The sequence below is a fragment of the Penicillium verrucosum genome (genome assembly GCF_028828655.1).
Source record: "Penicillium verrucosum strain IBT 35672 chromosome Unknown utg000004l_segment0_segment0, whole genome shotgun sequence".
Taxonomy (NCBI): Eukaryota; Fungi; Ascomycota; class Eurotiomycetes; order Eurotiales; family Aspergillaceae; genus Penicillium; species Penicillium verrucosum.
The window spans coordinates 1753870-1780891 of record NW_026643213.1 but is presented as its reverse complement, the minus strand read 5'-3'; the positions used below and the strand labels follow the sequence as shown (position 1 = coordinate 1780891).

At 48.4% G+C, this 27022-nt stretch overlaps 12 protein-coding genes across 12 annotated transcripts; 5 read left to right on the top strand and 7 right to left on the bottom strand.

Annotated features, from left to right (window-relative positions):
* Positions 1 to 52: 52 nt before the first annotated feature.
* N7516_010091 (mannosyltransferase complex subunit MNN9) lies at positions 53 to 1254 on the bottom strand (the record flags this gene model as incomplete). Its single annotated transcript, XM_057222810.1, has 2 exons — positions 53 to 73; positions 139 to 1254. The coding sequence occupies 2 exons, from the start codon at positions 1252 to 1254 to the stop codon at positions 53 to 55; spliced, it is 1137 nt and encodes a 378-aa protein (XP_057070031.1).
* Positions 1255 to 1848: 594 nt separating this feature from the next.
* On the bottom strand, positions 1849 to 3072 carry N7516_010090 (uncharacterized protein; the record flags this gene model as incomplete). Its single annotated transcript, XM_057222809.1, has 5 exons — positions 1849 to 2268; positions 2316 to 2589; positions 2637 to 2792; positions 2846 to 2855; positions 2922 to 3072. The coding sequence occupies 5 exons, from the start codon at positions 3070 to 3072 to the stop codon at positions 1849 to 1851; spliced, it is 1011 nt and encodes a 336-aa protein (XP_057070030.1).
* A 1183-nt stretch (positions 3073 to 4255) lies between these two features.
* N7516_010089 (uncharacterized protein) lies at positions 4256 to 5325 on the bottom strand (the record flags this gene model as incomplete). Its single annotated transcript, XM_057222808.1, has 2 exons — positions 4256 to 5217; positions 5274 to 5325. 2 exons carry the CDS (start codon positions 5323 to 5325, stop codon positions 4256 to 4258), a joined length of 1014 nt encoding a protein of 337 aa, XP_057070029.1.
* A 2784-nt stretch (positions 5326 to 8109) lies between these two features.
* N7516_010088 (uncharacterized protein) lies at positions 8110 to 8529 on the bottom strand (the record flags this gene model as incomplete). The annotated part of the gene is made up of 2 exons (XM_057222807.1): positions 8110 to 8334; positions 8440 to 8529. The coding sequence occupies 2 exons, from the start codon at positions 8527 to 8529 to the stop codon at positions 8110 to 8112; spliced, it is 315 nt and encodes a 104-aa protein (XP_057070028.1).
* Positions 8530 to 9804: 1275 nt separating this feature from the next.
* On the top strand, positions 9805 to 11169 carry N7516_010087 (tryptophan--tRNA ligase WRS1; the record flags this gene model as incomplete). The annotated part of the gene is made up of 2 exons (XM_057222806.1): positions 9805 to 10196; positions 10254 to 11169. 2 exons carry the CDS (start codon positions 9805 to 9807, stop codon positions 11167 to 11169), a joined length of 1308 nt encoding a protein of 435 aa, XP_057070027.1.
* Positions 11170 to 11335: 166 nt separating this feature from the next.
* N7516_010086 (uncharacterized protein) lies at positions 11336 to 12097 on the bottom strand (the record flags this gene model as incomplete). The annotated part of the gene is made up of 1 exon (XM_057222805.1): positions 11336 to 12097. One exon carries the CDS (start codon positions 12095 to 12097, stop codon positions 11336 to 11338), a length of 762 nt encoding a protein of 253 aa, XP_057070026.1.
* A 420-nt stretch (positions 12098 to 12517) lies between these two features.
* tom70 (putative mitochondrial outer membrane translocase receptor (TOM70)) lies at positions 12518 to 14521 on the top strand (the record flags this gene model as incomplete). Its single annotated transcript, XM_057222804.1, has 3 exons — positions 12518 to 12812; positions 12863 to 12942; positions 12989 to 14521. 3 exons carry the CDS (start codon positions 12518 to 12520, stop codon positions 14480 to 14482), a joined length of 1869 nt encoding a protein of 622 aa, XP_057070025.1. The 3' UTR covers positions 14483 to 14521.
* Positions 14522 to 15811: 1290 nt separating this feature from the next.
* On the top strand, positions 15812 to 18363 carry N7516_010084 (FHA domain protein; the record flags this gene model as incomplete). Its single annotated transcript, XM_057222803.1, has 4 exons — positions 15812 to 15827; positions 15886 to 16088; positions 16142 to 16274; positions 16325 to 18363. The coding sequence occupies 4 exons, from the start codon at positions 15812 to 15814 to the stop codon at positions 18361 to 18363; spliced, it is 2391 nt and encodes a 796-aa protein (XP_057070024.1).
* A 3345-nt stretch (positions 18364 to 21708) lies between these two features.
* On the top strand, positions 21709 to 22195 carry N7516_010083 (uncharacterized protein; the record flags this gene model as incomplete). The annotated part of the gene is made up of 2 exons (XM_057222802.1): positions 21709 to 21815; positions 21895 to 22195. The coding sequence occupies 2 exons, from the start codon at positions 21709 to 21711 to the stop codon at positions 22193 to 22195; spliced, it is 408 nt and encodes a 135-aa protein (XP_057070023.1).
* A 686-nt stretch (positions 22196 to 22881) lies between these two features.
* N7516_010082 (amidase) lies at positions 22882 to 24082 on the bottom strand (the record flags this gene model as incomplete). The annotated part of the gene is made up of 3 exons (XM_057222801.1): positions 22882 to 23044; positions 23101 to 23960; positions 24017 to 24082. 3 exons carry the CDS (start codon positions 24080 to 24082, stop codon positions 22882 to 22884), a joined length of 1089 nt encoding a protein of 362 aa, XP_057070022.1.
* Positions 24083 to 24399: 317 nt separating this feature from the next.
* N7516_010081 (DUF3500 domain-containing protein) lies at positions 24400 to 25734 on the top strand (the record flags this gene model as incomplete). The annotated part of the gene is made up of 2 exons (XM_057222800.1): positions 24400 to 24607; positions 24659 to 25734. The coding sequence occupies 2 exons, from the start codon at positions 24400 to 24402 to the stop codon at positions 25732 to 25734; spliced, it is 1284 nt and encodes a 427-aa protein (XP_057070021.1).
* Positions 25735 to 26175: 441 nt separating this feature from the next.
* Positions 26176 to 27004, bottom strand: N7516_010080 (uncharacterized protein; the record flags this gene model as incomplete). The annotated part of the gene is made up of 4 exons (XM_057222799.1): positions 26176 to 26364; positions 26433 to 26723; positions 26780 to 26841; positions 26905 to 27004. 4 exons carry the CDS (start codon positions 27002 to 27004, stop codon positions 26176 to 26178), a joined length of 642 nt encoding a protein of 213 aa, XP_057070020.1.
* Positions 27005 to 27022: the final 18 nt, after the last annotated feature.

The following is a 27022-nucleotide window of genomic DNA, read 5'->3' as shown; positions in this document are numbered from 1 at the left end:
GCGCAAAGTATGCAAGCAATCGAAATAGACATTAGACGAGGCTGGAAGCCATTTACTCGTTATAATGGTAGACCTGGAAACGTGTTAGCAAAAAACATCCACCTTATCAGCCAATTAGGTTGGGGAATCGAAACATACGAAGTAATCTGGGAGTCCAATGACCTCGTATCCCAGTCTTCGAGCCATCTTCGCAAAGCCCTCCGTCTCCACCAAATGGAAGAACGGGAAGGCGGGGAACATGGCACCATCACGATGCACATCAGCCTTGACCAACAAGGCGGTACCGCCAACACCATCAAGAGCAAGCATCTTCTTCGGATCGAGCTTTTTCATATCCGGCAAGTGCGCCATCAGAGTACGATACGTAGGCATCTCAGCGTAGCCTTCCAAGAGAATCTCATCAGGCCCCATGTTCGCAGCGAGGTTCTGCGCAGTCTGACTATCAACCCAAGAGTTAAAGTCATAAGGCCTGACATCCCACTTCTTCTTGGAGGTATCATAATAGCGCTGGAAGCAATTCGGCACAATTACCGGCTGATCGAAGGCTGTCAGATCCTGAATGAGAGCAGCCGGTGTCTCAACGACATCACTGTCCAGCCAGAGGACCCACGAAGTCCCGGGACCGAGCGTTGTGAAGACCAGACTGTTTCTCGCGCGACTCATGGACTCACGACGCTCTTTCTGCGCTTCCATGGCATGGCGGGCCTTTTCATCCTGGGATTTCAACGGCGGATCGAAGTCTTGGCGAAGGATGCTGATACTCGCGAAGCGGTTGTCGATTGGTCCCGACTGCGTCTTGGAAATGGCCTTTTCCAGAGCCGCAACTGCGGCGTTTCCTTCGCTTGTCTTCGGTGCGATGAAGCCCAGGGATATCAGCTCGTGCGGATAGCTCAGCCTCTCGATGTTATCCCAGTATGCTTGGTAGAAGCGGGCTAGCGGAGTCAGGATGAGGACCCGCTCGCCGTTGGCAACAGAGTCCGCGGTGTTGGTTAGGCTGTTGAGGTCGTAGTGGACAACCGGAGGAGCTGCCTTGTATCCATCGCTTCGGACTGCCTGTGATTTGAAGAAGGGTTTTGTGGGTGGGGATAAGGGATGTTCGGCGGCGTTTTCCTGGCGTTGTTGGGAGCTAGCGGATGCGGAGGATGCGGAGGGAGTCGAGGGCGAGAGCATGAAACATATGAAACCGAATGCTAGCAGCGCTGCTAGCACGAGGCTGATTGGGCTCGTGCGGCGCATGGAGCGTGCAACGGCCATGGCCGGTCAACGATAAACGTCGTTAAATGTTTAATTGGAGATTGAGACGTGTCCAGCGAAACCGCTGACGTCCTGATTGCGTTAATGCCTCAGGCACCAAGGAATCAGATTTCAACCTTGCCTCAATTCCTCCCCTGGTGACAACTACGGGAAATTGATTCTGGTGTGAAAGGGATTGAAAAGATGTCAAAGAGAACTACTATGGATGATAGATCACTTTTATTCTTTGCCTTGTCCGGAAAGAGACAAACCAAGACAACCCATTGTCACCTCATTATCAAGAACCCTTCAACGGCGGCCGAGATCATAACTTCAGCTGCATGGTCCAATTATGAATCGCCATTCGCTCGGTCTTGGAACGTGTCCATTTTATCGGGGGATAATTTAAAGAGGGTCCCGAAGGGTCTCATCGCCGAATGCGGCCCGTCACTACATGGTACATTCCTGATCACAGACTACCACGACCCACGATTGACTTTCTTCAGGGGACAATAATGCATAAAACAATGGGTATTTTCTTCTAAATAATTATATAGCCATGAGACTTCGGTATATTCAATCATTTTGGGTTCGTGTAGACCATGGAGGAGTTAGTTAGGGCAAGGCACGCATCACACCCTCGAACGCAACCAGAGCCATTGCATTCGCCGGGAATGCCCTAAGGAAGCATGGTACAAAGCCCCGCCAGTACCCTCTCCACCCACGCTCACGCCATACGGCGACCGCAGCGTCCTTCCAGCCACGGAACTGGCGCTTGCCGTCATTCAGCGCACCACCCATGGGGTCAGTCATAAGACGCTGCTTAACGACATCGGACGGGTAGGAGGTGAGCCAGAAGCATTGTGCGGAGATACCACCGGCCCAGAAATTGATCGCAGGGGCGGAGAGCGTAGTGTTCTTTTTGAAGTAGCGAGTCAGGACGTCATAGGAGCCCCACCAGAAGAAGAAAAAGGAGCGGAAGAAGACCGTTGCCCAGAGACCGCGGTATAGGCCGCTGATGCCATGCGTGCGAATCTGTTCATGTTAGTTGGTGTATACAGTGTGGAGTCATTGGCACTCACCAGCTTGCGTAGGCAGTCAATCGGCCCGCTGTACATTCGCTTCGATTTGTCGGCGGCGTATTGCACCTGCAAGCGTGCCTTGACGTGCTCGACTGGGGCTGCGATGAAGCTGACCGTTGTACCAGCCAGGATACCTGCAATGCCATGTCCGAAACTAGGAAGGGTTGCGAGGTCTGGCTGGTAGCGCGAGAAGGGGAGGTAAGGGCGGATGTGAGGTTTCGAGAAGACATTTTCGAGTAGTAATCGGCGATATAGAGTCAACGAGCCCAGCATGCTGCAGATGGTCAGCAAGATTCCTCTTAAATGGCGTAGAACACTTACATAGAGTCCATCATCATCCATCCGACCAGCGGCGGTGTAGCTCCCTTATAAAACCCTTGTAATCCTTCCTTTCGCAAAGTCTGCAACGTGCAATCTAACGGTCCTCGAAACTGTACATCTTTGCTGGTTTGTAGGCGAACCTTGATGGTGTCGAATCTGTGCAATTTCGTTAACAATTGACGCAAGGCGAAGTAGTTGGTTATACATACGGATGGCCAACTGTAGGGGAAAAAAGAAGAAAAGAATTAGCTCCAATCCTCAATCAAAGCACAGAAAACAACTTACCACTGAGCTTTGCAATTCCTGAAAAAACGCCCGCCACAAAACCCTTGTAATTCGATTTCGATGTCCCAGACTGAGCAAGCGCGTGTTCCTCCTTCTGTTGACCCGTCATATCAGATGCTGAAACAGCTAAAGGCGCCGGCGCTGATGACATCTTCTAAGAGCCCCAAATGTTTCCCCTAATCCCTAGTCGTGGATCGCAGATCCAATACGTCACAGAATGGACGCCTCGCGCAAATTGTAGGGTGCTTGTGCGCAACGCGCGGGCGGCCAAATCGAAATGTGTGACGGATGCCGATAAGGATAGTGATTTGGGGTTGCTGGGCTGCCAAGGAGGATTTTCCAAACTGGCGCGCCTTTTCTGGGGAAGCTGGGGTATATATATGACTGTAATGGAGTAATTGAGAAAAATATCAGTGAGGGGAGTTGGTTTAATGATAGTTTGGGCCCCGCAGATTCCTCTCTCGGGGAGAGTGGGTATTCCTCCGAATCGCATGTGGTGCCTTAGGCGCATATTGGAAGTGACTTTTCAAGCTAACCTTATATGGCGTAGTAGAGTAGTAAATCTGGGGATTAACTTTAAGAGTTTGCCTGCCCAGATGTATATCATCTCTTATCTGATCCCGTACAATATGTGTTGCCTGGGACCAATCCCAAAGACAATAGGATAAGACTCAATAAAAGGCTCGCTAGGGGAAGCCATACAAGTTCCGAAAAACGAAAACAAGATGAAAGGTCATATAGCCCGGCTTACCTGGAGATGGGAATGGTATTCTAACACGCAAGGAACAGCGCATTTCAAATGAAGCGAATATGACCCAACGGGCACATCCCGCCAACATGTCCACCACGCCTCAGACGTTGGCCCTATAACCGTACGGTCATAGCACGCGTTGGGTAACTGTTACTGTGGGTAATTAAACCAAGAAATAAAACCACAAAACAATGTTTTGTATTGAAGGTTGATACTTGGCTTCTACTTGGATATCAAGGTCCGAGGCTGGACTAGAGCAGGGTATATAATTTAGATACATGATGTCGTGATGCAAGATCAAACACAGTAGTCGGCCGAGGCTGAGGATGTTTAATCAAAACGAGTGAGAATGACGAGAATGCAAAAATCAGAGCAAGAAAGAAATTAAAACAACCAAAAAAAAAAAAGACAACATACACACTGTATCAGGCGTGTGGAGCGAGCTTATTTTGTTCCAGAACACCAAAAGCAAAAGCAGATATAAAAACAGGCACGAAATGAAGGCTCCAAGGGGATCCCACTTCTCTAATGGATAATAAACAGAAACAACCTTTTAATGCAAATCCGGGTTGGGATAGATCTATTACCGGCCCTTGGCGGACTTTCGAGCCTTCTGTCGAGCCTTCTCCTCATAGGCAATGAGCTTTTCCACCAGCTCAGCCGGAGGACCGGAGTTCTTTGGGACATCTCGTGGAGTCCGCTCGGATGTGTTGTTCATCGAGCCATGGGCGAGGTAGTCACCGGCCTCTAGCGCCAAGGGCGTGACGGGGCCTGGGCTGACCAGAGGATCCAAACGGGGCGCCGATGGACCTTGGTGGACGCCCTCGATGAACTCCCGGTACTGCCACATCATGTCGCGTGACCCGGCTGCATTGCGGTAGGTAGGCTGTCGAGGTTGACGAGGAGACGGAGGCTGGGTAGTGGCGTTGTGGGAAGTATTGCTCGACTGATATACGGCGGGATGGAACCGGGGCAGGCTGCCGAGATGGAAATTCTGGGTTTGCTTGGTCTTGGATGGGTTCTGAGTCCGTGAGCGAGTTGGTTGGGGAGAGTTTGAGCGTCGTGGAGACATGATAGGCGAGGCAGCCGGGGAGTAGTAAGGTGAACTATCAGAACGCATCCTTGTCGAGGATGGCGGGGGCCGCGATGGATACCGGCCGCGACGGACAGGCCGGATTGATGATATTTGTCGGGACTTGGCGGATTGAGACGCACGTTCCCAATCGTCAAAATACGAGTCGTGATCAAATCGACCGGTGAGTGGTGTCACTGGAAGGTCCTCGTATATTGGATCAGGGCGTCTTGGAATAGGAATGGGTCTCGTGGATGAAGATAAAGTAAGCGAGTCAAAAGGGTCGATCGGAATGGTATCCGGATAACGGGTCCGACGAGGTGGCGAAGGGGGATTATAAGTAGACGAGGTGGCTGTCAGATCTCGCAGAGAGGAGAGTGACACAGGTGTGGGGTAGCCGTGTTTGGTGATCAGACTTTCCAGATGATCTCTTGGTTGGAATGCTGAACGCCGGTGCGAGGCCGATGATAGGCCTAAATTTTAATTAGCATGGAAATGGGAATGCCACACGTGTCTAGAGAAGAATGACAGCGTGTCGCGATAGCCGACAGAATATTGGTTTTAATAGTATCCATGGACATGTCAAGGGGGGAGAAAAGTTTGAGAATATACAACCAGTAGGGATGTTATAGGCCAATGGTAGAAGAGTGGGAAAGACACCCGGAACATCCATGGGAAATACAAACCGGAATGGGTAATTGAGCCACTTACTTGGGGAAAATGAACTACTGCGTGATGAAGGGTAAAGAGAAGATGAAGATGACGAAGACGATGAATAAAAGGAAAATGAAAAAGGAGAATCTGAGGGAGAATGTTTTCGCATCTGTTGGTTTTTTTTTTTTTGCCGGTTAGTGTGCATCAAGCACTTGCGGGGTGGGCAACTCCACCAAGTATTTAACCAAGTATTTAACCAAGTATTTAAGAATAGAACAAAAAAAAAAGGGAATTGGAAATGACAAGACAGAAAGAAAATAATATAAAAATATAAAATATAAAAAAGAATCTCTTACTTGGTATAATTCTCTGAGTCCGAGGACTCTGATGTTCCCACATCCAGACTCTTTCAAAAGGCAAGACGGTAAGATCCCATGGATGGGGAAACGGGATGACGAATGTGCCGCTTTAATAGTGGAGCTCTTTAGATTTGCCCAAAACACCCACTCTGAGAGAAATCAGGGAGATCAGGGAGATCAGGGAGATCAGGGAAATCAGTCAAATCAGTCAAATCAGTCAAATATGAGAAATATGAGAAATACAAGAAATGAAGGAAATGTCCTTTCTTAAAAGCTCCGGGCCAGGCACCTGTGAAACCAATATTTCACCCAGGTATCTATCTCTCCACGCGCAACCGCCTGATGACCCGTAAGTTTCTTCTTCTTCTTCTTCTTTTTTTAAAAAAAAAGAAAAAGAAAATATCAAGTAATGACTTCTTCATATCATAAATTGAGATAATCCAGTTTTGATTTAACGAGATTGGACACTCAAAATGAAAATAGGTGAAGATCCCCGTCCAGTTACGAGTGATTAACCAAGGGTGTCATGCGTCAAGCTGGTCATTTCTGATTCGCACGCGTCTTTTGATTCAACAGTGACGTCCTAACTACCGACTCATGTCATCTGTCTACATCCGTCTGTTGAAGTTAATCTATCCCTAAGCTGGAGAGGAGCCAACCATCATCCATGTTGCCTGGTCCGCCGCATCACCCGACACCTATCACTACGCCGTAGAGGGAGGGAACCGTTAACGTTGACTGGCTGACACACCAGGCTGAACCTCCTTATAACATATTCTAGGTGCTTGATACAACCTCATGATGGGTCTAGGGTGTTTGTATGTCTTGGATTACTGTCCAAGCTTCCAGTCCATCCAGCTACCCCTTTTCCTACTCCGTACAAGGCCGCCGAATTGGTTATCTTTAGAACAGGAGTGAATCATTGAAATCCAAATGAGGTATTTATTTATCTTTATGTTGGGTGAACCACAATCCCCTAGAAAAGAGTGACATTCGAAGGATACGGGGACCCAGTACTCCGTAGTGTCACAGACGAACTAATCAAGATACAAAAAGTACATTGGGGCACCCATTAGTCTGAATTGAGCTAGCTGCAGAATGGGCTGGCATTGGTTTCATTGCCGCGTACTTTGCTTAGGCGGAGACACTTTGCTGAGGCGGAGACATACCTACAACACAACTAGAGCTGATCTTCTTCACCTCAACCCACTTAAAAATGTGTATAATTAGAATCAAATATTCGTAAGGGTTATAAGTGGCAAATAATATATTGATACTAATGATTATTTCTACCATTCCTAATATTGGAAAGTAAATCGAGGCAGTAAGTTTCGGTAGCTTTGTCCTTTGCCCCTGCATACTGTGAGTTCTACAGCTCTTTGGACCTTTCTGCTGTACTCTGTACTACATGAGAAAGAAGAGTGAAACTTACTAGCGAGGAGTCTATAGTCCAAATTCAAATTCAAGTCCAAGTCCACGGGGGAGCAAAGAATTATGAGACCATAGCCTCGGCCCCTCCCCACCACGGAAATTATCTGACGCAGTGAAACCGACCTTGGAATCCGATTCAGAATATATTCCAATGTCAAACCCCCTGAAACCAACAAGGCAGGCGGGTCTCCTTTCCCACAGTCCTCAACCATCCAACACGACAAAACTACGTGTCAATCGGACCCCTCCGGAATTGCGACAGTCTCAAAAATTGACATCAAATCCCAACTCTTTCTCCCTCATATACCAAACTATCGATAACGTGTCCCGTACTTATGAGAAAAAAGCGACTCGCATCTGCAGCAGACCGGAAAGACAAGCTTATTGGCATAATTTCAAACATGGCTGACCCACATATCCGCGGAAGTCTACGACGTTATCCTGACCTGATACTAACCGACACATGTCACCAATTATACAGCCCGCTGGCTTCTATATTGTGGAGAATCACTCGATGGCCCCGCGTAAGGCGTAAGGGGGTTGTACTATCGCATACAGTGGCTTACAGACATCGAACAAGGCGTGCTTAGCGGCGGTTTGCTGCATGAAGTTTCGGGTGCAGTGGGGTGGGGTGATGCCCGATGCGGGTGCGCGGGGCAAGTTGGGTAGTGGTTGGTGGGATGGAGGGAATGTTTACGAAGTACTCCGTACCGTGAGGTAGGAAAGTGTACTGATATCCTCCGTACAGCGCATCTATATCACACTTGGACTGGGATTATGGGGCTCGTAGCATGCAGGAAGCCGGGGTGTTCTAGCAGGGTAGAGCAAATTGGCTCAGCAACCTTTGGATCATGTTGACTCTAGACCGTCGATGTTTCGAATCTGTACACCGTTCGAGTTCACCACCACGCCAGTGGAATCTCAGAAAATGCCCAAGCTACGCCAGCAAGTATGTGAAACTAACATTTTCCCCATCTTGTGCAGAAGTAGAAGCGTAGCGGCCTGGATGTCAGCGCCCAATAGACATCGAACGAGGTTGGGGATTGGTTCCGTAGCGGCGGGGGAGTTTGAGTGGATATTCATGAGGAACGTCGTGTCTGTCTGATTGGCGACTGATCCCCCAAAGCCAAAGGCGATCTCAAAGGTCTAGACAAAGATTATGGGGTATTTGTATTTAAGCAACTCAACTAGCCAAACATAACGTCCGACGTTAGTTAGGATCGATTTTTTGAATAGGGAATTAGCACATACTATGGACATACCATCCACTGCTAGCTCGGAAATAAGAAGCCGAAGCTTCAGCTTTTCAATAGGAAACTCCAGCAAATATTGTATATCCATGTCCTGATCCAGGCTCAGCTCCCGCGCCTGTTGTCGAAACAGCCAGCCCAAGAATGCCCCAGTCGTGAACGCTGAAAAGACATCGAAACAGCCAGCCCAAGAATGCCCCAGTCGTGAACGCTGAAAAGACAGTGTCTCCGCTGCATGCGAGAAAATAGAACATATCTGTTCGCTGTGATCGCCATACACATCATGCATTACACTCGGGATACTTGTCATGGGAGCATAAAGACTACAATACCTTCAGGTAATGATCCTCGAGATGAGGAGGAATTCTAGATCTGTGAGGATAAAATACAGGATAGGCAGAGGGCTACTAAGTCTGAATCCTGTGGTGTTGATTCCTGCTCGGATTTACCAAGTCAGGTAACCCTAACTCCCTCGTAGATCCTATCGGTTGACACTAAATTTCCAAGATAATAATGACTATATAACTAGATGACGTTCGTCATTCATCTTCTAGCATTTTCCTGTGATTTAAGACCAACATTCTTTCTCTCTAGTAGGCGAGACATTTCACAGAAAAACAACGGCTACGGGTTGACACATTGGAATGTGACTTTGACACGGACAAGCGCCTATAGTCGCCACGAGTACTCTTTTTTAAATGATCCAACCTGTCTGGCCATTTGCTGAGAACTCCCTTGTGAACATTGGAATAGCGGGCAATATGATTTTTGTGTCTTATAGACATTAATAACACAGATGAAATGGAAACTAGGTTAGACTTCCTACATTGATGGGTGAAAGCCAAAGTTATCCGAGTCTCTATTATGTACTTTTTTCGAGATCCTGAAGTCCTTCTCTACTTCGTGATATTTCATCTATTTTACTTCATTGTTGATAAAAGAAAAACGTAGTTGTACCCCTGGAGTGAGTGTCCAGTTATATACCTCCGGCAGATCCCTCTTGATGCACTTTATTTGAAAAGATAAACTTTGAATGCAGTGCAGACACAACAGAGATAACTATCTCATCCAATGGAGGGTCGCATACTTTTATCGACTGAAATTTAGTTGAAAAAGACAGCAGTAAGAAGCACCGAGGGAGGCTTTCGCGGGGTTAGGACCGGTCACCTGATAATGGATAGAACAGACCAATCAGAGTACCCACTGATAGCGGGATTTCTGACTCATCCCGCGATATTGCAAGAGGGGCAACAAAAGAAATTCACGATTTCCTCCACCATTAATAAGGTGAGAACCGGCCTTAGACTGCTGCAATTGAAGACCTAGAACTAACCAATTTCCACCAGACGAAGAAAAAAAAAAAACCATGGCCAACGAAACAACCCAGCCTCCGGCGCTCAGCTCGTTGAGCATCGACGAGAAAACCCCAGACAGCAAGGCCGTTGGCCAGATCGTGACGCCCTTCGATGTTTCCGGTGGAGTTGATGAATCTGGCAAGCTGTTGCCAGTCGACTATGAGAAGCTCACGAGGGAGTTTGGAGCCACACCCATCAATGCAGCTCTATTGGAGCGCTTTGAGAAAGTGACTGGTCATCGGCCACACCGTTTCATGCGCCGGAGTATTGTGTTCAGTCACCGCGACCTGTCGAAGATTTTGGATAAGCACGAGAAGGGCGAGCCATTTTTCCTCTACACTGGCCGTGGGCCGAGTAGCGACAGCATGCACGTTGGACACACTGTGCCGTTCGAGTTCACCAAGTATGTTTAGTCTCGGATAACCACCTGGGTAGATATCGGAAACTGATTCAATCGTAGATGGCTCCAGGATGTCTTTGATGTTCCCCTCGTTATCATGATGACCGACGATGAGAAGTTTATGCACTCTCAGAAGATCGAGATTGAGGACGCCAAGCGATACACAAAAGCAAACGCCAAGGATATCATTGCTGTTGGATTCGATATGAAGAAGACATTTATCTTCAGTGATTTCCAATTTATTGGTGGTGCTTTCTACGAGAACATGTGCCGGATGGCGAAGAGAATTACAATCAACCAGGTCAAGGGCACATTCGGGTTTAACGACAGCAACAACATTGGCGAGTTCCACTTCTGTGCCACCCAGTCTGCTGCAGCCTTCTCTACCAGTTTCCCCCACATCTTCGGTACCGAGACGAAGAAGGTGGCATCGATTCCTTGCTTGATTCCATGCGCCATTGACCAAGACCCCTACTTCCGCCAGTGCCGCGAACATGCGGAGAAGATGAAGTATAAGAAGCCCTCTCTCATCCACTCCATCTTCCTTCCCGCCCTTCAAGGTCCTGGATCCAAGATGTCCGCCAGTATCGACAGTTCCGCCATTTTCATGAACGACACGCCTAACAAGATCAAGAACAAGATCAACAAGCACGCTTTCTCAGGTGGCCAGGACACCGCCGAATTGCAGCGCGAGCTGGGCGGCAACACTAAGGACGATATCCCATTCCAGTACTTGACGTTCTTCCTCGAGGATGACGAGGAACTGGAGCGCATCCGTACCGATTATGAGGCTGGAAAGATGATGACCGGCGAGATCAAGCAGAAGTGTATCGCTGAGCTCCAGGTTTATGTCCAAGGATTCCAGGAGCGCAGGGCACAGGTTACGGATGAGATCATGGCCGAGTACATGCGTCCTCGCTCTCTTGAGTGGAAGGGGAATCCCAACCCAGTGGTGGTCCAGAAGGCCAAGAAATAGACCTAGATGGGTAAGGGGGCATTTTCTGGAGCGGAAAAAAAATACGTACGATTTCATAGCCTTTTCATCAATTTACCAATACCATTCAAACATCGACTAGTTCACATATATCCCTATTGAAGTAGGTGCATACAACGTAGGTGAATGCCATGTAGTATGGGGTTTATTACTTGGCTATGACCTGGCCTTGAATGAAACCCCTTACGCCGTTGCTCAACCAACACAACTCGCCATCCACAAGTTCATCTCGGGATATGGTGTGTTCTAGACAGAAACCCTGAGATAACGCATACCTCCGTGTTGTACCCGCATTACCGCCACTGCTCAGCGGGGGAGTGATCCACATATGGTCCCGTAAGAAGTACGGCGTAGTGATGCTGCCTTCCATAACCTCGCCATTCGGGTTCACAACCAGTACTTCCGCAAGGTCTGTCGGCGAATTAATCCCCGCTCTCAGCCGCGCAGACGTATATTCATCACGCGCAGTGGTTTTATGTGTAGTGAAGACGGAAGGTGTTGTTGATTGGGCATCGACATAGACGCGCCATATCTGCAGGCTTGGGTTTGTATGTAAAGAGGGAATGAACAAACTCATTAGATCAATGCTTGCTGTTGGGTTCGCCTCAACTCTGGCTTTCCCTGTGTTGTTCACTACAATTCGAAGCCTCCACGCTTTGCTTCGGTCCGGAATTGACGCGTCGAGGAACTCCTCGAAGCTTTGCAAGTCTTGTTGCAGCCAGTTTAGAGCATCGTTCCATTGGAAATTAGCCGCAGCAGCTATCAGCCGGGCTTGATGGTAGGCGAGGAGGTAGTAGGGGGATTTGTGAGGATCTGGATAGCTCGATGCATGGCGACAGGCTGCGTCTGAAAGGCCCGGGTCAAAGCGAAGGGAAGAAAAGATCTCGAAAGATTGTGCGCTTGCGGTCATTTTTGCGAAAGTCAATGGCTTATGGTCGTTGCTGTAGTCACCAAGTCAGTGTTGTCGGATAGTAGATGAATCAAGCGATGTTGCTTCGGACGGAATTTGAAGAAGAGAAGGGGGAAGAATATAAAAGACCCGATGAGCCAGCTCTGTTGTTCAATCCGGGCATGCGTTGTGGAGAACTTGAGTGTTACCGGCGTATGGCGCATGATTGGCCGGTCCGGCCAGCGGAACCCTTGACTTTTCCTCTGAGCTTCATCATTCCCGAACTTCCCCATCTCTAACTCCTTCTGTCGAGGTCTGGTTAGTGCATCCCTTGTCTTCCATCTCAGCCTATTTGCGCCTGACTTCACGATTGAATACTGACATCTGATACATTCAAAGAACTAGCTGCGTCGCTCCCTTTGCCTGGTTCCTTTACACATCATGTCGAACGAATTGCCGTTACCTACGCCCGCCCAAAATGTGGTGATTGATACATCAAAGCTGACCGAATCATCATCGGCATCGGTTTGGGATCGCATCACTAACTGGGTCTCAGACAACAAGGCCGTTGTCTACACCATTGCCGGCGTTGCCGTTGTCGTGACCGGCGCGGGTGTCGTCTACTACCTGAACGATTCTAGCAAATCCACCCCCTCAGCACCCAAGAAGAGCAAGAACCAGCGACGGAAGGAAAAGAAGAAGGCTGAGGAAGAAAAGGCTGCACCAGTGAAGGATGGTATGTGCTCTTGTTTAAACACGGTTGTCAGATGACTGACAAGGTTTCAGAGACCCCTAAAAAGGCAGAGGAGCCCACTGATGAGCTTCCCGAAGTGGATGAAGCAACTATTGGAGAGCTGTCCGAAGAGGTATGTCAAACAATCTTCTTTCTCACACTTTTGCTGACAAGTTAAGACCCGGAACGCCTATGCGGCCAAGTTGAAGGCTGCTGGTAACAAGGCCTACGGAATCAAGGACTACCCCAACGCAATTGAGTTGTACGGCAAGGCCATTATCTGCAAGCCCGATCCCGTATTCTACTCCAACCGTGCCGCCTGCTACAACGTCCAATCCAACTGGGAGAAGGTCGTCGAGGACACCAGCGCCGCTCTCGCCATGGACAGCGAATACGTCAAGGCCCTCAACCGAAGAGCCATTGCCTACGAGCACCTCGAAAAGTACAGCGAGGCTCTTCTCGACTTCACAGCCAGCTGCATCATTGATGCCTTCTCCAACGACGTGAGCCGCAACTCACTCGAACGGCTGCTGAAGAAGGTTGCCGAGAAGAAGAGCCAGGCTATTCTGGAGGCGCGCACCAAGAAGTTGCCTAGTGCCACTTTTGTCTCCAACTACCTCCAGAGCTTCCGCCCCCAGGTTCTGCCCGAGGGATTGGAGGAGTCGGTTGAGCTGAGCGATGAGTCCGGTTTAGGCCAGCTGCGTAAGGGTCTCATCGCTATGGGCAAGAAGACTGCCGATGGCTACGAAGAGGCTGCCGCCGCTTTCGAAAAGGCACTTGAGCTCGGCGAGCTCGGCGAATTTGAAGGATTGGCCCTCAACATGCGAGCTACCTTCACCTACCTCGGCGGTAATGCCACTGGCGCTTTGGTCGATCTGGACAAGAGTGTTGAGCTTTCGCCTTCTCTGGTTCAGAGCTATATCAAGCGCGCCAGCTTGCACTTGGAGCTTGGTAACAAGGACGCTGCGGCCGATGACTTCGAGCTTGCCATTACCCACAACAAGGACGACCCCGATATCTACTACCACCGTGCCCAGCTGCACTTCATCCTGACCGAGCTTGCCGAGGCCGCTAAGGACTACCAGAAGTCGATCGACCTCGACCGGTCGTTCATTTACTCCCACATCCAACTTGGTGTGACACAATACAAGATGGGTTCCGTCGCCTCAGCGATGGCCACTTTCCGCCGGACAGTAAAGAACTTTGAGGAAGTCCCCGATGTATACAACTACTACGGCGAGCTTCTGCTTGACCAGCAGAACTACTCCGAGGCTATTGAGAAGTTTGACAAGGCTGTTGAGATGGAGAAGCAGAGCAAGCCCATGGGTATCAACGTCCTGCCTTTGATCAACAAGGCTCTTGCCTTGTTCCAGTGGAAGCACGACTTCCAGGAGGCTGAGAACCTCTGCCAGAAGGCTCTGATCATTGATCCCGAGTGCGATATTGCTGTCGGAACCATGGCCCAGCTTCTTCTCCAGCAGGGCAAGGTCTCCCAGGCTCTCAAGTACTTCGAGCGCGCTGCTGAGCTGGCTCGCACCGAGGCTGAGATCATCAATGCCATCTCCTATGCCGAGGCTACCCGCACCCAGTTGGAGGTTCAGGAAAAATACCCCCAGCTGGCTGCCCGCCTGAACACCATGGGTGCCATGAACGGTGGTGCTCCTGGCATGTAAGAAAGTCAGCGGATCATCTTAGTCCTTCGCTCCTTCGCTTCTTTCTTTTGCCCCGGTTTGGGTACTTTTTTTGTCTAAGCCTTTTTCTCCTCCGGTTTTGGTATCTTTGGATCCCCGGTCCACTATTCTCTCCGCATGTATTTACTATCGGTTGACATATTCCCCGTCCGCCTTCTTTTCTTTTCTTTTTGTTTTGGTACTGGGTCTGTCTGAGATAAGACTCGGGATGGGATGGGCCGTTTGACGGCAAACCGAGCCCGGGTAAGTGCATTGGGGTTTGACCATGTAGTAATTTGTGTACCATAGAGGAAAATGAGAGTGCTCATTAACACCAGATTAGCTTACTTTTCCAAGGTTGTTATTGCTATTTATGCAAGTAGAGTATAACTAAATATAGTTCCCCTTAACTAGTTAACTAACTACTAGTAGTTAACTAGTAGTATGTAGTAGTAGCATTATAGTACTCCATGTGCAGATGACCCATGACGTGAGTATCCACATCAGCTGACCCCACCCCTTATCGGCATCTCCGGACTCTGTTTTGATTTTAATACTTGACAAGTCGAAAGAAGAAAGGAACTGAATCATCAAAAGGTTCAATAAGTAAGTTGATATATAGATATATACTATTTCTATTTCGATGGTCTATATCCAGTAGGGAAGTCCCGTTGAGCCAGGGTATATGCGTGTTGAAATAAGCCCAACGGCGTCATTTGCTTATCTTATACTATCACTTCTCATACATACCTCATTGTCCCTGAGCTTCCGGATACTTTACTTCTTAGTTTCTTGTTGAATTCTGACACTCTGGAAATTTGAATAGGTTTACCAGTAACTGAGGTCTAAGTTGATTTATATTTCAAAGGGGTTTACCACCCTGGCCATCCCCAAACGACCGCCTTGTCAGCGGTGAACCTAACTTCAACCTGATTCATGAATCTACCCCTCTTCCTTCCCTTTCCCTTCCACACCTTCTGTGCTTAGGAACAACTTTTCGTATCTGCTGCTCTGAGTTGTTCTGCTTGCAAACTACTTTTTCTACAATACATCTGCTATCTCCCGGCTGTCTCAACTGATCCATGTGATCGCGTTGCAGCCTGGAAACACCCAGGTAAGCTGCCTTTGTCTCCAACTCCCTTAACCTCCTGCCCCTCCTCCCCACCCTTACCCTTCATCCTCCCATGCTTTGTTATTAGTTCTACCTTGCTATCATGTTCTCTCCTATCACATATAGCATTCTATCTCTCAGTCTGACCATCGTCTAGAAGCAAACAGCTTCCTATTTCTACTTTCCAGATCCTCCACAGTACCATCATTCATCCTTTGGCCATGTCGGACCCACGCGGTAAGTACTCGGATCACTCAACAGTCACCTGGCTTCAACTGACAACTCGAATTCACAGCCACTGTGACGCTTATCCCCCTCTTCGAAGACACCCATCCTCTGCGTACCCTCACCATCACCGACAATGATAAGACCGTGGCCATCGGACGTGCCTCGAAGCGTGAGACTCGAAAACGGAGTCCCGCGCCAGAGAACGCTTGGTTTGAGTCCCGGGTGATGTCTCGTGACCATGCCTTTCTTAACATTCCGACGGACCATAAGGTTAGCTCCAACCTCCAAATCCGACCATACAGCCTCGCTGACATCTTTGACAGATGGTTTTCATTACCGACTGTGGCTCAACGCACGGAACATACTTGAATGATATCAAACTGGTGACAGATGCGGATACCCCGCTGTCCAATGGGGATATCATCCGATTTGGTGTCGACGTCGACCGTGGTCAGGGTAAGTGATGTCGATCTCAGCCTAATAATACCGACACTAACTAGGTACAGAGGTGTTTGAGGCCATCGAAGTCCGGTTCAAGGTTCAGTGGCTCAAACCCCAGCATGTGGCCATTCCAGATGATGACATTTCCATCAAATTGGATCCAAGTCCGTCAACCAACAGTTTCTCTGTCCCCGAGGACGATAGCGATGTCGAAGCTGCCGATATCCCCAGTGATAACACCTCTAAAGAGTCGGCTGCCCGACCTTGCGAAACTACTGTTCTGCAGCCTGCGGATACATCTCCTGTCTCTCCTGTTCCGAGTGTCCAAGGCGACGAACATGCAAAGGACGAGCCGGAGCTCCATTGGGGTGGTTCCTCTTCTACCGAGGAGTCTATCACAAAGGCTGTACCCGGTCCTACACCACTAGTCCCAGATCTTCCTAGTCTGCTGTCTGATACTAAACCGCCCTCTGACGATAAGCCATCTACCGCGGAGCGGGCCTCTACCGAACCTCCATCTGCTCAGCCAACAGACGAGGCAGATATTTTCCCTGCAACCTGTTACCAGAAAGTACCGGAAGACCAATACAGCGATTGGACCATTATGCGGCCGATGTTCATGCGCCTGGCAGACATGGCTTGGGGTGAATCTAATATGATACCCGACGTTGATCATGAAAGACGCATTATTCACGCCGCGCGCCGTTGTTCTCTTTCCAAAGATTCTTACTGGCTAGGAGACGACATTACCTTCAAGCCTTGCATTGGGACAGAAGTCCATTGGGAGCATGACTCCGAAGAATCAGACACCTCATTCCATCGTATGCCCGGTAGCCTCCTTAGGTACTGGTCAGTCGATAAGCGAAGGTATTGGATCATCTGCGATGACGATGACGGCGAGGATATGAACAATTGGTGGTGGATCGTTGAGAAGCCAGAAGAGCTCCTCAGCGAGGAAGTGAAGCAGGCGCTCGTGCATGAAGACGATGATTACGACCACAAATGCTGGATCATAAGGAACTGGGAGCCCCAAATGGTCGGAGATCAATGGTGCGAGGCGATGCCTTACTGGGATCCGACATTTAACAATCGACATATGCTCACTGATGACGAGTCCCTCGATTCAGACGAAGAAGCCCAGCGCAGTGACGGATATGTGTCTGAGTTAGATGGTCTCAGTGATTCAATGTCAGAGGACTACGGCGTATATCCGTATGAGACGTACGACAACGAATCGATTCATGGAGCCGACTATGGAGCCGACTATGAGGTGTCGGTACAAGACTTTGACGAAGATGACGGAGAGGAAGAAGATGCCGAGGACTTGGAGGAAGATAATGAGGCCTCCGATGAATCTGAAAACGACTCTGATCGTTCCTCTGGGGACGCCGACCACACTGATGCCGTCGAGGTGTCCAAGCATCTACCCGAAGAGACTGACACACGATCATTGTACCAGGAGGCTCTTGGGGGTCAGTCAGTGAACCCCGCACGGATCGAGAGCAACCCATTGATGACACAGACTGCCCTTGGTATGACAAACCCAGGTGCTCGGTTCCCGACATACGCTGTTTCTGGTGAACTGCCAAGATCATGTGAAAACAAATACCCTCCAATGCAACGAAAGATTGAGAGCACTGTTGGGGTACCGTCCTTGTCCCATGAATTCGAGAATCGCTATCATGATGGACCGTTCTCGACCAGTGCTTCCGTGGAGGATGCCTCTGTGCCTCACCTGGCAACGTCCAGAACATCCAACTTGAAGCGTACTGCAACAGAGATGCAATCGTCGCCTCCTGAACCCAGTCTTTCTCAAGATGCTCAGCGGCTGCCTGTAGAGCCAGCTAGTCAGCCAGATCTCAACCCCGACACTATTCCCTCCGAAGCCAAGGATGCGATCACCTCTGCACTTGCTGAGAATGTCTCTGCATTTGCTGAGAACGGAAATGCAGAGAATGAGCGCCCGGCAAAGCGAATCAAGTCTAATCACCCAGCCTCAAAGTCCTTGGCAAGCCACGCCACCACAGCTGTCGTCAGCGCTCTGCTGGGTGGTCTGGGAACTATTGCTATGCTAGCAGCCTTGCCCAATGAATACTTCCAGTGATTGAAATTACTTAGTTTCCTGGTTCGGTTGCTTTTACTCTCCGCTTTTTCCATATTTTATGATTTAACGCCGACACATGAGTTCGGCGTGATTCCAACGATTTTATGATCTCGGGGTTACCCAGGCGTCCTGGCTTTGGGTGGAAGGATGGATCAAGGTGTTTGTTTGTTTGTTCTTCTCCCCCCTCTCTCCCCCTGCTGTTTTTATGTCGTGGCTCCATGGGCAAGCACGCGGGATCCTCACGTGAGCACCGCGGTATGGTTATGGAAGCTGCCACTAGTGGGCGTTTTATTAGCTGGATAATTTGTTTCTGCCCTTATCTCTTTGCTTTTTCCCGTTTCCCGTGGCTATACCATAGGGTCACATACGGTGACTCGAGGATGGAACGCCACGTAGCGCTTTATTATTTTTCCCATGTGATAGCTATGCAGATCGTAATGGATAATGAAATCCTTTAATCCTTTACTTTTGTCCACGCATCAGGTAATCTTAAAGAACCAACTGTGGAGCTTGTGGTCTCTAAGGCTACAGCCTTTTCGTGCCTGTCAGGTACCATTTTTGGTCTTGAGTGGCCTCGTTTAGAAATGCACCATGATATCATTCCACTGTCGCTCAAAGTCAGCACTTGTCTAGCTTGTTGAGTTCATTTTATGCTTCAGGGGGATCTATTAAGTGCCGAGTTTCGAATAGTATCTGATATTCTACAGTGCTTGACTTTTTATACTTGCCTATACAACATATCCCGTATCCCAATAGGAAAAGAAAAGGAAAAGAAAAGATGGCCATCTCATTTACAACATAAAAATGGATTGGAACATTCCATTCCCACAGGACATTGAAAAAAAGACGACCGCAGTGACAATGGGAACCGGGCTGCAGGTATCTCATAGGTTCATATCAGCTGACTTGCAATTGGAGTTGCTCTTTTTCCATTTACGTGCAACCTCATAATTTCTTTTTTCTTTTCTTTCCTTTCTTTTTCCCGGCATCCTCGGGGTTCAATCGTGACACTAATTGGTTTACAAACGTTCTGGTTCCAGGACGACCCTCGAAAGTCTCAGATAGCCCTTTTGAGACATCGATGGAAACTTCTCCGTTGTAATGATTGATGCAACTTGCCGCTCATGCGAAGCCTCGACTCCAGCCCGAATTCAAATCCTCGACTTCGAATCCTGGACTAGCGTGTGATTGGAGGTGGCTGCCTGCATGTCTACTGCCAACAGCGAACTGGTTGAACGAGCTCAGGGAGTTTGAAGTAGCTGGGCTATCTTGGATCCATAACAGTATGATGAATCGGAGGCTGATATCTTTAGTATACGAATCCACAGTCCTGCCCAATGACGCGCATACCCGTTGCTTCTACTCCGTACTTGAAGTCGTATTCGGGTTACATCGATCTCATAACTGATGGCAGACTGCATCCATGCAAACGCCGAAGATGAGTGGATTGATTTCGAGCTGTTCATGGATTCTGTCATTTCCACAGGATTTGATTCTGCATGTGACCAATCTGCGGAAGCGCGTCAGGTCAGATCATACAATGAATTCGAGGCAAAGTCAAAAACGGCTGCAAGGAATCCTTGTAATGTTGAGATGAGAATGTTAAAGGGGGGATGGGGGGAGTTTCGAGTTTTTTCTCCTCCCCCTGTCCTTGCAGCCGCACCCCTCCACGGTTACCTGCTTGAGGCTAAGTGTCACATCCACGGCGCTTCGGGCTTGTAGCCTATGAACTCATGCGATTGGCTGCGAGGCCAAATTTTGATTTCTCCTTCTTTCTGCCTATTGGTAGCTCATACCTCTCACAGGGCTTTCTTTTCACCTCAATTACAGCTGCAGCTTCTTTTTTTTTTTTTTGTTTTGTTTTCGGATTTCTTTATGTCGGCACCACATGTGCTTGTCAGATGCATCCGCAGCCTCCGGTACTCATCGGAGATTGTGCTTCTAAAGGATTATCTTCGAAGGCTGGAATGTGATATGTGGATTATGGGAGATTAGTACGTCGATTGGATATCCCTGCACGACATCGTCACCGTGCGTTTTTCTCATCGCTCACAGCAGATACGGCAGATACGGCAGATATACTTTGAGAGTGTACTCCGTAGAAGCCCTTGAATACCGTTCCTGATTCGGTATATGTTAAGCGAACTGAGCTGGTGACCATCTAGCTGTCAATTGAAACTTCCATGCATGGTACTTTACTCTATTTGGCTGAGATGGAAAGATCCTCTCGACACAAGGAAAATACGACAAGAGCTGACGACGGAATCCCACCATGGGGACTAAATCCTCGAAAAGAATCTCAGCCAGTATGGCCCCTATCATCTATATATCATCTCGGAGATCAAATCATGGTTGCATGGTTAAATGCAGCTATCCGTGGTTGGAATTTTCATGTCTTATACTCGTGGCCATTTCAACCGTCCTGACCCACGAGGATAATGGTATATACCAAGTCTTGCGGTCAAGGTTTGTGACACAAAATGGCGGCCATGCTCCTGGGACATCTTTTCCGCTGCACATGAACGACTTATCTGTATAACACTAGATCAACTTATGATTTGCCAATCTGGTGGTATTGTAGTTTCACTGTTCTCCCACCGAATGTCGAGCGAATGAACCCTTTGTAAAAATGTATGAACTGGCGTAGGCCCAGTTGTATGGATCGAGAAACACCAGAATCCCCCACCAGCTCCTGTTTCATAAACCCTGCATTTCCGTACCTTAGCTTGACAGGCACAAGCACCTGGGCAGCGGGGGTCTGACAGCTCAGCTAAGTCCAGAACGGTTTCTGTGCCGTTTCCCCCTCTCATGTTGGGATCTAGTTATTTTATTTTATTTTATTTATTTTTTGGGGGAATCACCGTAGGATTCGATTGAAATAGCCAAGTGTGTAAATGAAATCTCCCACGTACATTACCTGAACTGTCCTATCACCATCCCTCTTACTTGTCCTGCTGATCATCCCCATGGACTCAAACCTGATTCCCGTCATCAATTCCACGCTCCGTGGTGCATATCATATGTGACACTTGGAAACTCTCGGGAACTTGGTGGCACTGATTAATTTCGTCTTGTATAAGAAATCCGTGGTTTTCTCCGTCTATACTTTGGAACTATTGTCTTCCTTTGTTTCCAACTACTTTTTCAAGACTCTCACAATATACTGGCTATTCTTTTATTGATCAGTTTTCCTCTACGAGAAAGAACCAACAGGAAGAATAGCACAAAGCCACCTGGACTTTATATGAGGTGGATTTGGACCATACTACTTCATTTTCCACATCTACTACATACACCCTTTACCTTCTGATATTTCCCTTTCCTATACCTCCAACATCCATTACAATGGCCAGTTCCACCCAGTCCATGATGAACCTTGACCCGGAGCATATATCCTGCATCGGAGGACGGACGGTAGTGACATGCAAAGGTTGCGCAGGCAATGCCCCGAGGTAACTATATACACATACACCAGCTCCAAGATATATCCATTATAGCCCCCTCAACAGGCAATGCTAACCCCCTTCCCAGAGGAGCAATCTGCCTCAGCTGCAACGGTCGCGGCTTCAACATCTTCGTCTGTGCACACTGCAACCCCGCAGCTGCAGCAGCCGCAGCCAGAGCAACGGCGAACCCCACAGCTGCATCTGCAGAAACACCGGGATCCTCGACACCGTCTTCCCCCGGCTCTCTAAGTCGCAGCTCGTCTGGTTCGCATCCTTCACATATCGATCCGAACGTTGCTCGTTCGTATGCAAAATATGGGGATGGTCGGGATAGTACGAGCTGTGGCCGGATTGATAGCAATATGAATAAGCCACGAAATCCATGATCTGTGATCTGTGATCTGTGATATGTGACTTTGGTTTACGTGCGAGGAATATCGATATCAGATACACCGAGGGCGGGGGTTGGATATATCTCATGGCAAGTCCGACGGTTTGGGTGTGATTTTCCACCGCTTGGACTAAGTGGGGGATGATTACTCCTGGTAAAGGAATTCGACTGCGGTTTATATGTTGGAAGGAGTTTTGGGTTTTGGTTCATGAGATATATGTGATATGTGATATGGGATATGGGATATGGGATATGGTGGCTACCTGGTTGTGGCTTCATCTTCGGGGATTTTCTTTCCTTGTGTTTATTTTCTATCTCTTTTGGATCTTATTTGGTTGATCTGCTCGTGTTGATTCAGTATCCTTTTCGTCCTTTCATGGTGAATGCACTGGATGCTACCATATCATGCACATACCCTTTGGATGAAAGAGGCAGAGACTATACAGTATACGAGGGACAACTATTCTCTTTTGGCTTGCGGGAAGCGTTTTCATTCTTAAAATTTTGATATCTCCATATTTCGCTTAGAATATATGTTGTACATGTCTGCTTTTATTAGTTGAACCTTACCTTACTTCTGATTTAGGAATATATTTCATAAGGTCAACTTGAACAAAGAAAGAACATATCGACTAACGCACTGTTTGTAGTTACACTAATTGCTCAATCAAATGAGAGCGACTATATCTTCCCAACCTCATATTGGACATCTCTCAACTCTGTTAGAGGAAGTTTGATCGGCGCTGGTTCACGGTTGCGAACGGAGTTCAGTTGTTCGAACGCATAAGCCACCTCAAGGAGAACTCCATCTGAGAATGCCTTGGTAAGAAGAGTCAAAGCAAATCTTGGCCTCAGTTAGCAGGAACAACCAATCAATAAAGTGGTATGGGACGTTCTTACGGCATTCCAGGCGCCTGAACGACTAGCCCTTGGTCAAGCTCAACAGGAGTGCCTTCGGGAAAGTATCCTAGTGGAATGGAAATCACAGGGGACCCTATCTTTGCCGCAAGATCATTTGCAATACCCCAGTATGATGGAACGACGAAAAGATCGACGTGGTACTTCTCCATAGCTCCTAGAATACCACCTGATCCCCCAAAGTAACGCTCTTGCTGTACCATTTCAGTATACTTGTCGCTGTCCACGTCAATCCCCTCGGCTTGAGTCCATAGAAACTTGCCGATATCTCTCTCTGGATACTCCTCTTCCGGGTGTGTTTTGGTAAACTCAATAAGATCTTCCGTAGAGCCGATACTGTTGGGGTTTGTTTCGAGTGTTTGTATATACCGGGAGAAGTCCCTTCGGAGCTCCGATGATCGAACGATACCCTTAACTTGTTCGTTCAGCTTCGTGAATTCCTCAGCAGCCGGGAAGTCCGCATTATCAACTATCGTTGCACCAGCAGAACTCAAAGATTGCAAGGCAATCTCAAATGCACCGCCAACTGGAGAATCCTTATTCGCCTCAAAAGTGTTCCTAGGGATACCGATACTAATTCCACTCAGGTCAGTTCCTTTGCAAAATTCAGTATAATCTGATGCTTGGTCCTGTGGAATATTCCAGGTCATCTCGTCGTGCTCGCTCCGACCAGCCATTGCACTTAGAAGATATGCGGCGTCTTTGACATTGCGTGTGATAGTTCCGATGATATCCTGTCGGACAGAGATAGGAATAGTGCCATCGTTTGCAATAAGACCTCGAGCAGGCTTCAACCCAATGACATTGCTAAACTCAGCAGGGCTGGTAATGCTTCCAGAAGTCTTGAATGCTTTATTAAAATGATTGTTAAGTCAAACCCAAGGGACGGATGAACTACCTCAGTGCCAATTGCGGCCACAGATAATGAGGGTGTCGGCGTTGATGTGTATGAAATGTTCAACATCGAATCAGATGCGCAAACATTGTTCACTCAGTTCAGCGAACAACATCGTCATTGATCCGGCTAAGACTGCTCTTTTGATAATCGACGTGCAGCAGATATTCCCTGATCTTGAGATGAAACCAAAATGATCGATATCTTTCAAGGTTTCTGTTCTGATCGGATGCCCCGAGCGGATAAGGAATTTCCCATCCCCACGCTTGTGGGGATGGCGGGTGTGGGGTCTCGGGTTGACTTGATATAAAATCATTCAATAACATACCACTTGCACACTTCTTCTTCTCTCTTTTTGATTTATTTTATTATAATCATTCTATACTATGGCCAATACATTGGAAAAGCCCACAGGCGAGTATCGTCAGTACCTGCCTGACCTCAGCCTCCCACGCTTCCAGGGGATGTGCCAGCAGGATGCGCACGAGTACGCACACGAATTCAAGACGGGGCATCAGCCACCCTGGCTGCATGCACTATATATGCATTGGTTAGAGCTATTACAAGAACCCTTCAAAGGCGTGACCACCGATGGTATGAACCAAACCGAAAAGGATACTAGTAGAATGCTTCTAACATGTATAGGAAACGTCCGCCCGGGTCTATTCACAATACAAGAAGAAGACGTCCCAATTCAACAAATCGTAGAAGCAACAGAAGCTGTAACCGACCTGCTAGACGAGAAGCAAAAAGAAGCCATCAACTACCACATCGACTCCCCGCAATGGCGCACATGGTCGAATCCGGAGTTCCTACTCGCGAACAAGGGCATCCGACTCGACGAAGTCAACATCGAGACCCGGGACGCAGTAATGACCGTCCTCAAAACAACCCTCTCACCAGAAGGCTACAAAAAAGCCGTGAGCGCAATGCGCATCAACCACTTCCTCGGCGAGCTAGTCAAGTCCCCAGCAGTGATGAACGAATTCTCCTACAACTTCGTCCTCTTCGGCCGCCCATCAACAACCCGACCCTGGGGCTGGTCATTCTACGGCCACCATCTCTGCCTGAACATCTTCTTGTACAAGGGACAGATCATCGCGTCGCCGTGGTTCACAGGCGCAGAGCCGAACGAGGTCGACGCCGGCCCGCACGCCGGCACGCGCATCATGCAGATCGAAGAGAGACTCGGGTTGCAGTTGATGCAATCGCTCTCGACGGAGCTTCAGGCTTCCGCTCGTGTCTTCGTCCATATGAAGGATCCGGCCATGCCGCCCGGTCGCTGGAATAAGGATGACCAGCGCCATCTGTGCGGTGCGTACCGTGATAATCGGGAGGTGCCGTATGAGGGGATTCTCGCGTCGACTTTTACTGCCGCGCAGAAACGGCTTATGTATGACATCCTGGAGCAATATTTGCTTTATCTGCCGGTTAAATCGCGGGCTATGAAGATTGATCAGGTGCGTGCGTATGAGGCGGAGACGTACTTTTGTTGGATTGGAGGGTATGGGGATGAGGACCCATTCTATTACCGTATTCAGAATCCGGTGATTCTTGTCGAGTTTGATCATCATTCCGGGGTGTTTTTGAATAATGAGGAACCGAAGAAATTCCACATTCATACTCTGCTTCGCACACCGAACGGGGGTGACTATGGTCAGGCGCTGCGGTCACAGATTCCGGGGGTTGAGGGATTGAATGGGAAAGAAATTCTCTGGTAGGTCGACTCAGCCTATCGGAGGGAATGTACTGTATGGGATGAATGATGAAGCTTCTTTCTACGTCACATTGCATTTTCCTACCTATCTTGAGATGAGGTTATCACTGGTGGTGTTTGTGTAAGGTCACAAAGACGATTCACGAAGATATGATTCGAACTGGATAAACTGAACTTGGCTGTAGATACACAAACCCACAAAGAGATATTTTATTCAAATCGTTATCCATATTAGTTGTTCCTACCAGGAAGAATAAAAAATGTATACAGCCCCAACGCCGAAGCACGAAATCGAAAGATAAGAAAAGCGTCAACAATCTGCAAGGACTGAAATAGTAGAATTATGAGAAGTCGTGAAGGACCAATGGTACCTGGATAGGTCTCCTTCCCCTGTTTGCGTGACGCGTGATTCGTTCAGGTGCCATGAAAGCTACACAGAGCGCTATCAAGTGACTTGAAACTCATCATGGTCAGGAATCAACTCATACCCACCCTCTGATGGTAGGACCTTAGCAGCGACAATAACGACGCCTGCGCAGAAAACACTCAAACAACAGCTAATAGTGCAAAGGATCCAGGACTGGTCAAGTTTCCAGCCGACGAAGAACCGGTCCTCGTTATCGAATAGATATGCCTGTAAGCCAAATCATTAGGACAATTCATCGTGGGACCCAAATATAGGAATAATGATTATCAACCCACCACTATCGACATGCCACCTGCTTGCACAATGGCAGACAGACCAACCATCAAACTAAGGACACTCCACCCATTTTCGCGCAGCCGTTTCCCGCCACTCAGGATGACGAGGTAGGTGACTATGCTTATACCCTGCAGAACGACGGCAAAGGAGATCAAGAACCCTACGGAGCGCCACATGGAGCAGAAGTACCGGTCTCCGCCATGACAGTCATCGCGTTGTGGGAAGCTCTCGCAGGTATCGGTGAGGGAGGAGCAGCGGCGGTGGAGGCCGTATGAGTAATGGTTATCGGGCTATAGATCCATAGTGTTAGTGGGAGCTTGTTGGTGGGTGGAGATGAACGTTGTACCTTTTCGCTATGGTAGCTGACCCATCTTGGAATGACGATCGAGGATACTGTCAAGCCAAATGCTGGGAGATTTTGTTAGTCAATGCAGATGCCTAGCTGAGGGCAGAGAGATGAGAGCTGCCTACAGGCCAAAAATATCACTAGTGTCCCAATATAGATTATCGTCTTTGTGAGGAATCCTGTGTAGTTCCGATCGGTACCGCGAGGCACTAGGTGGAAGTCCATCGCTGCAGAGGATGGGAT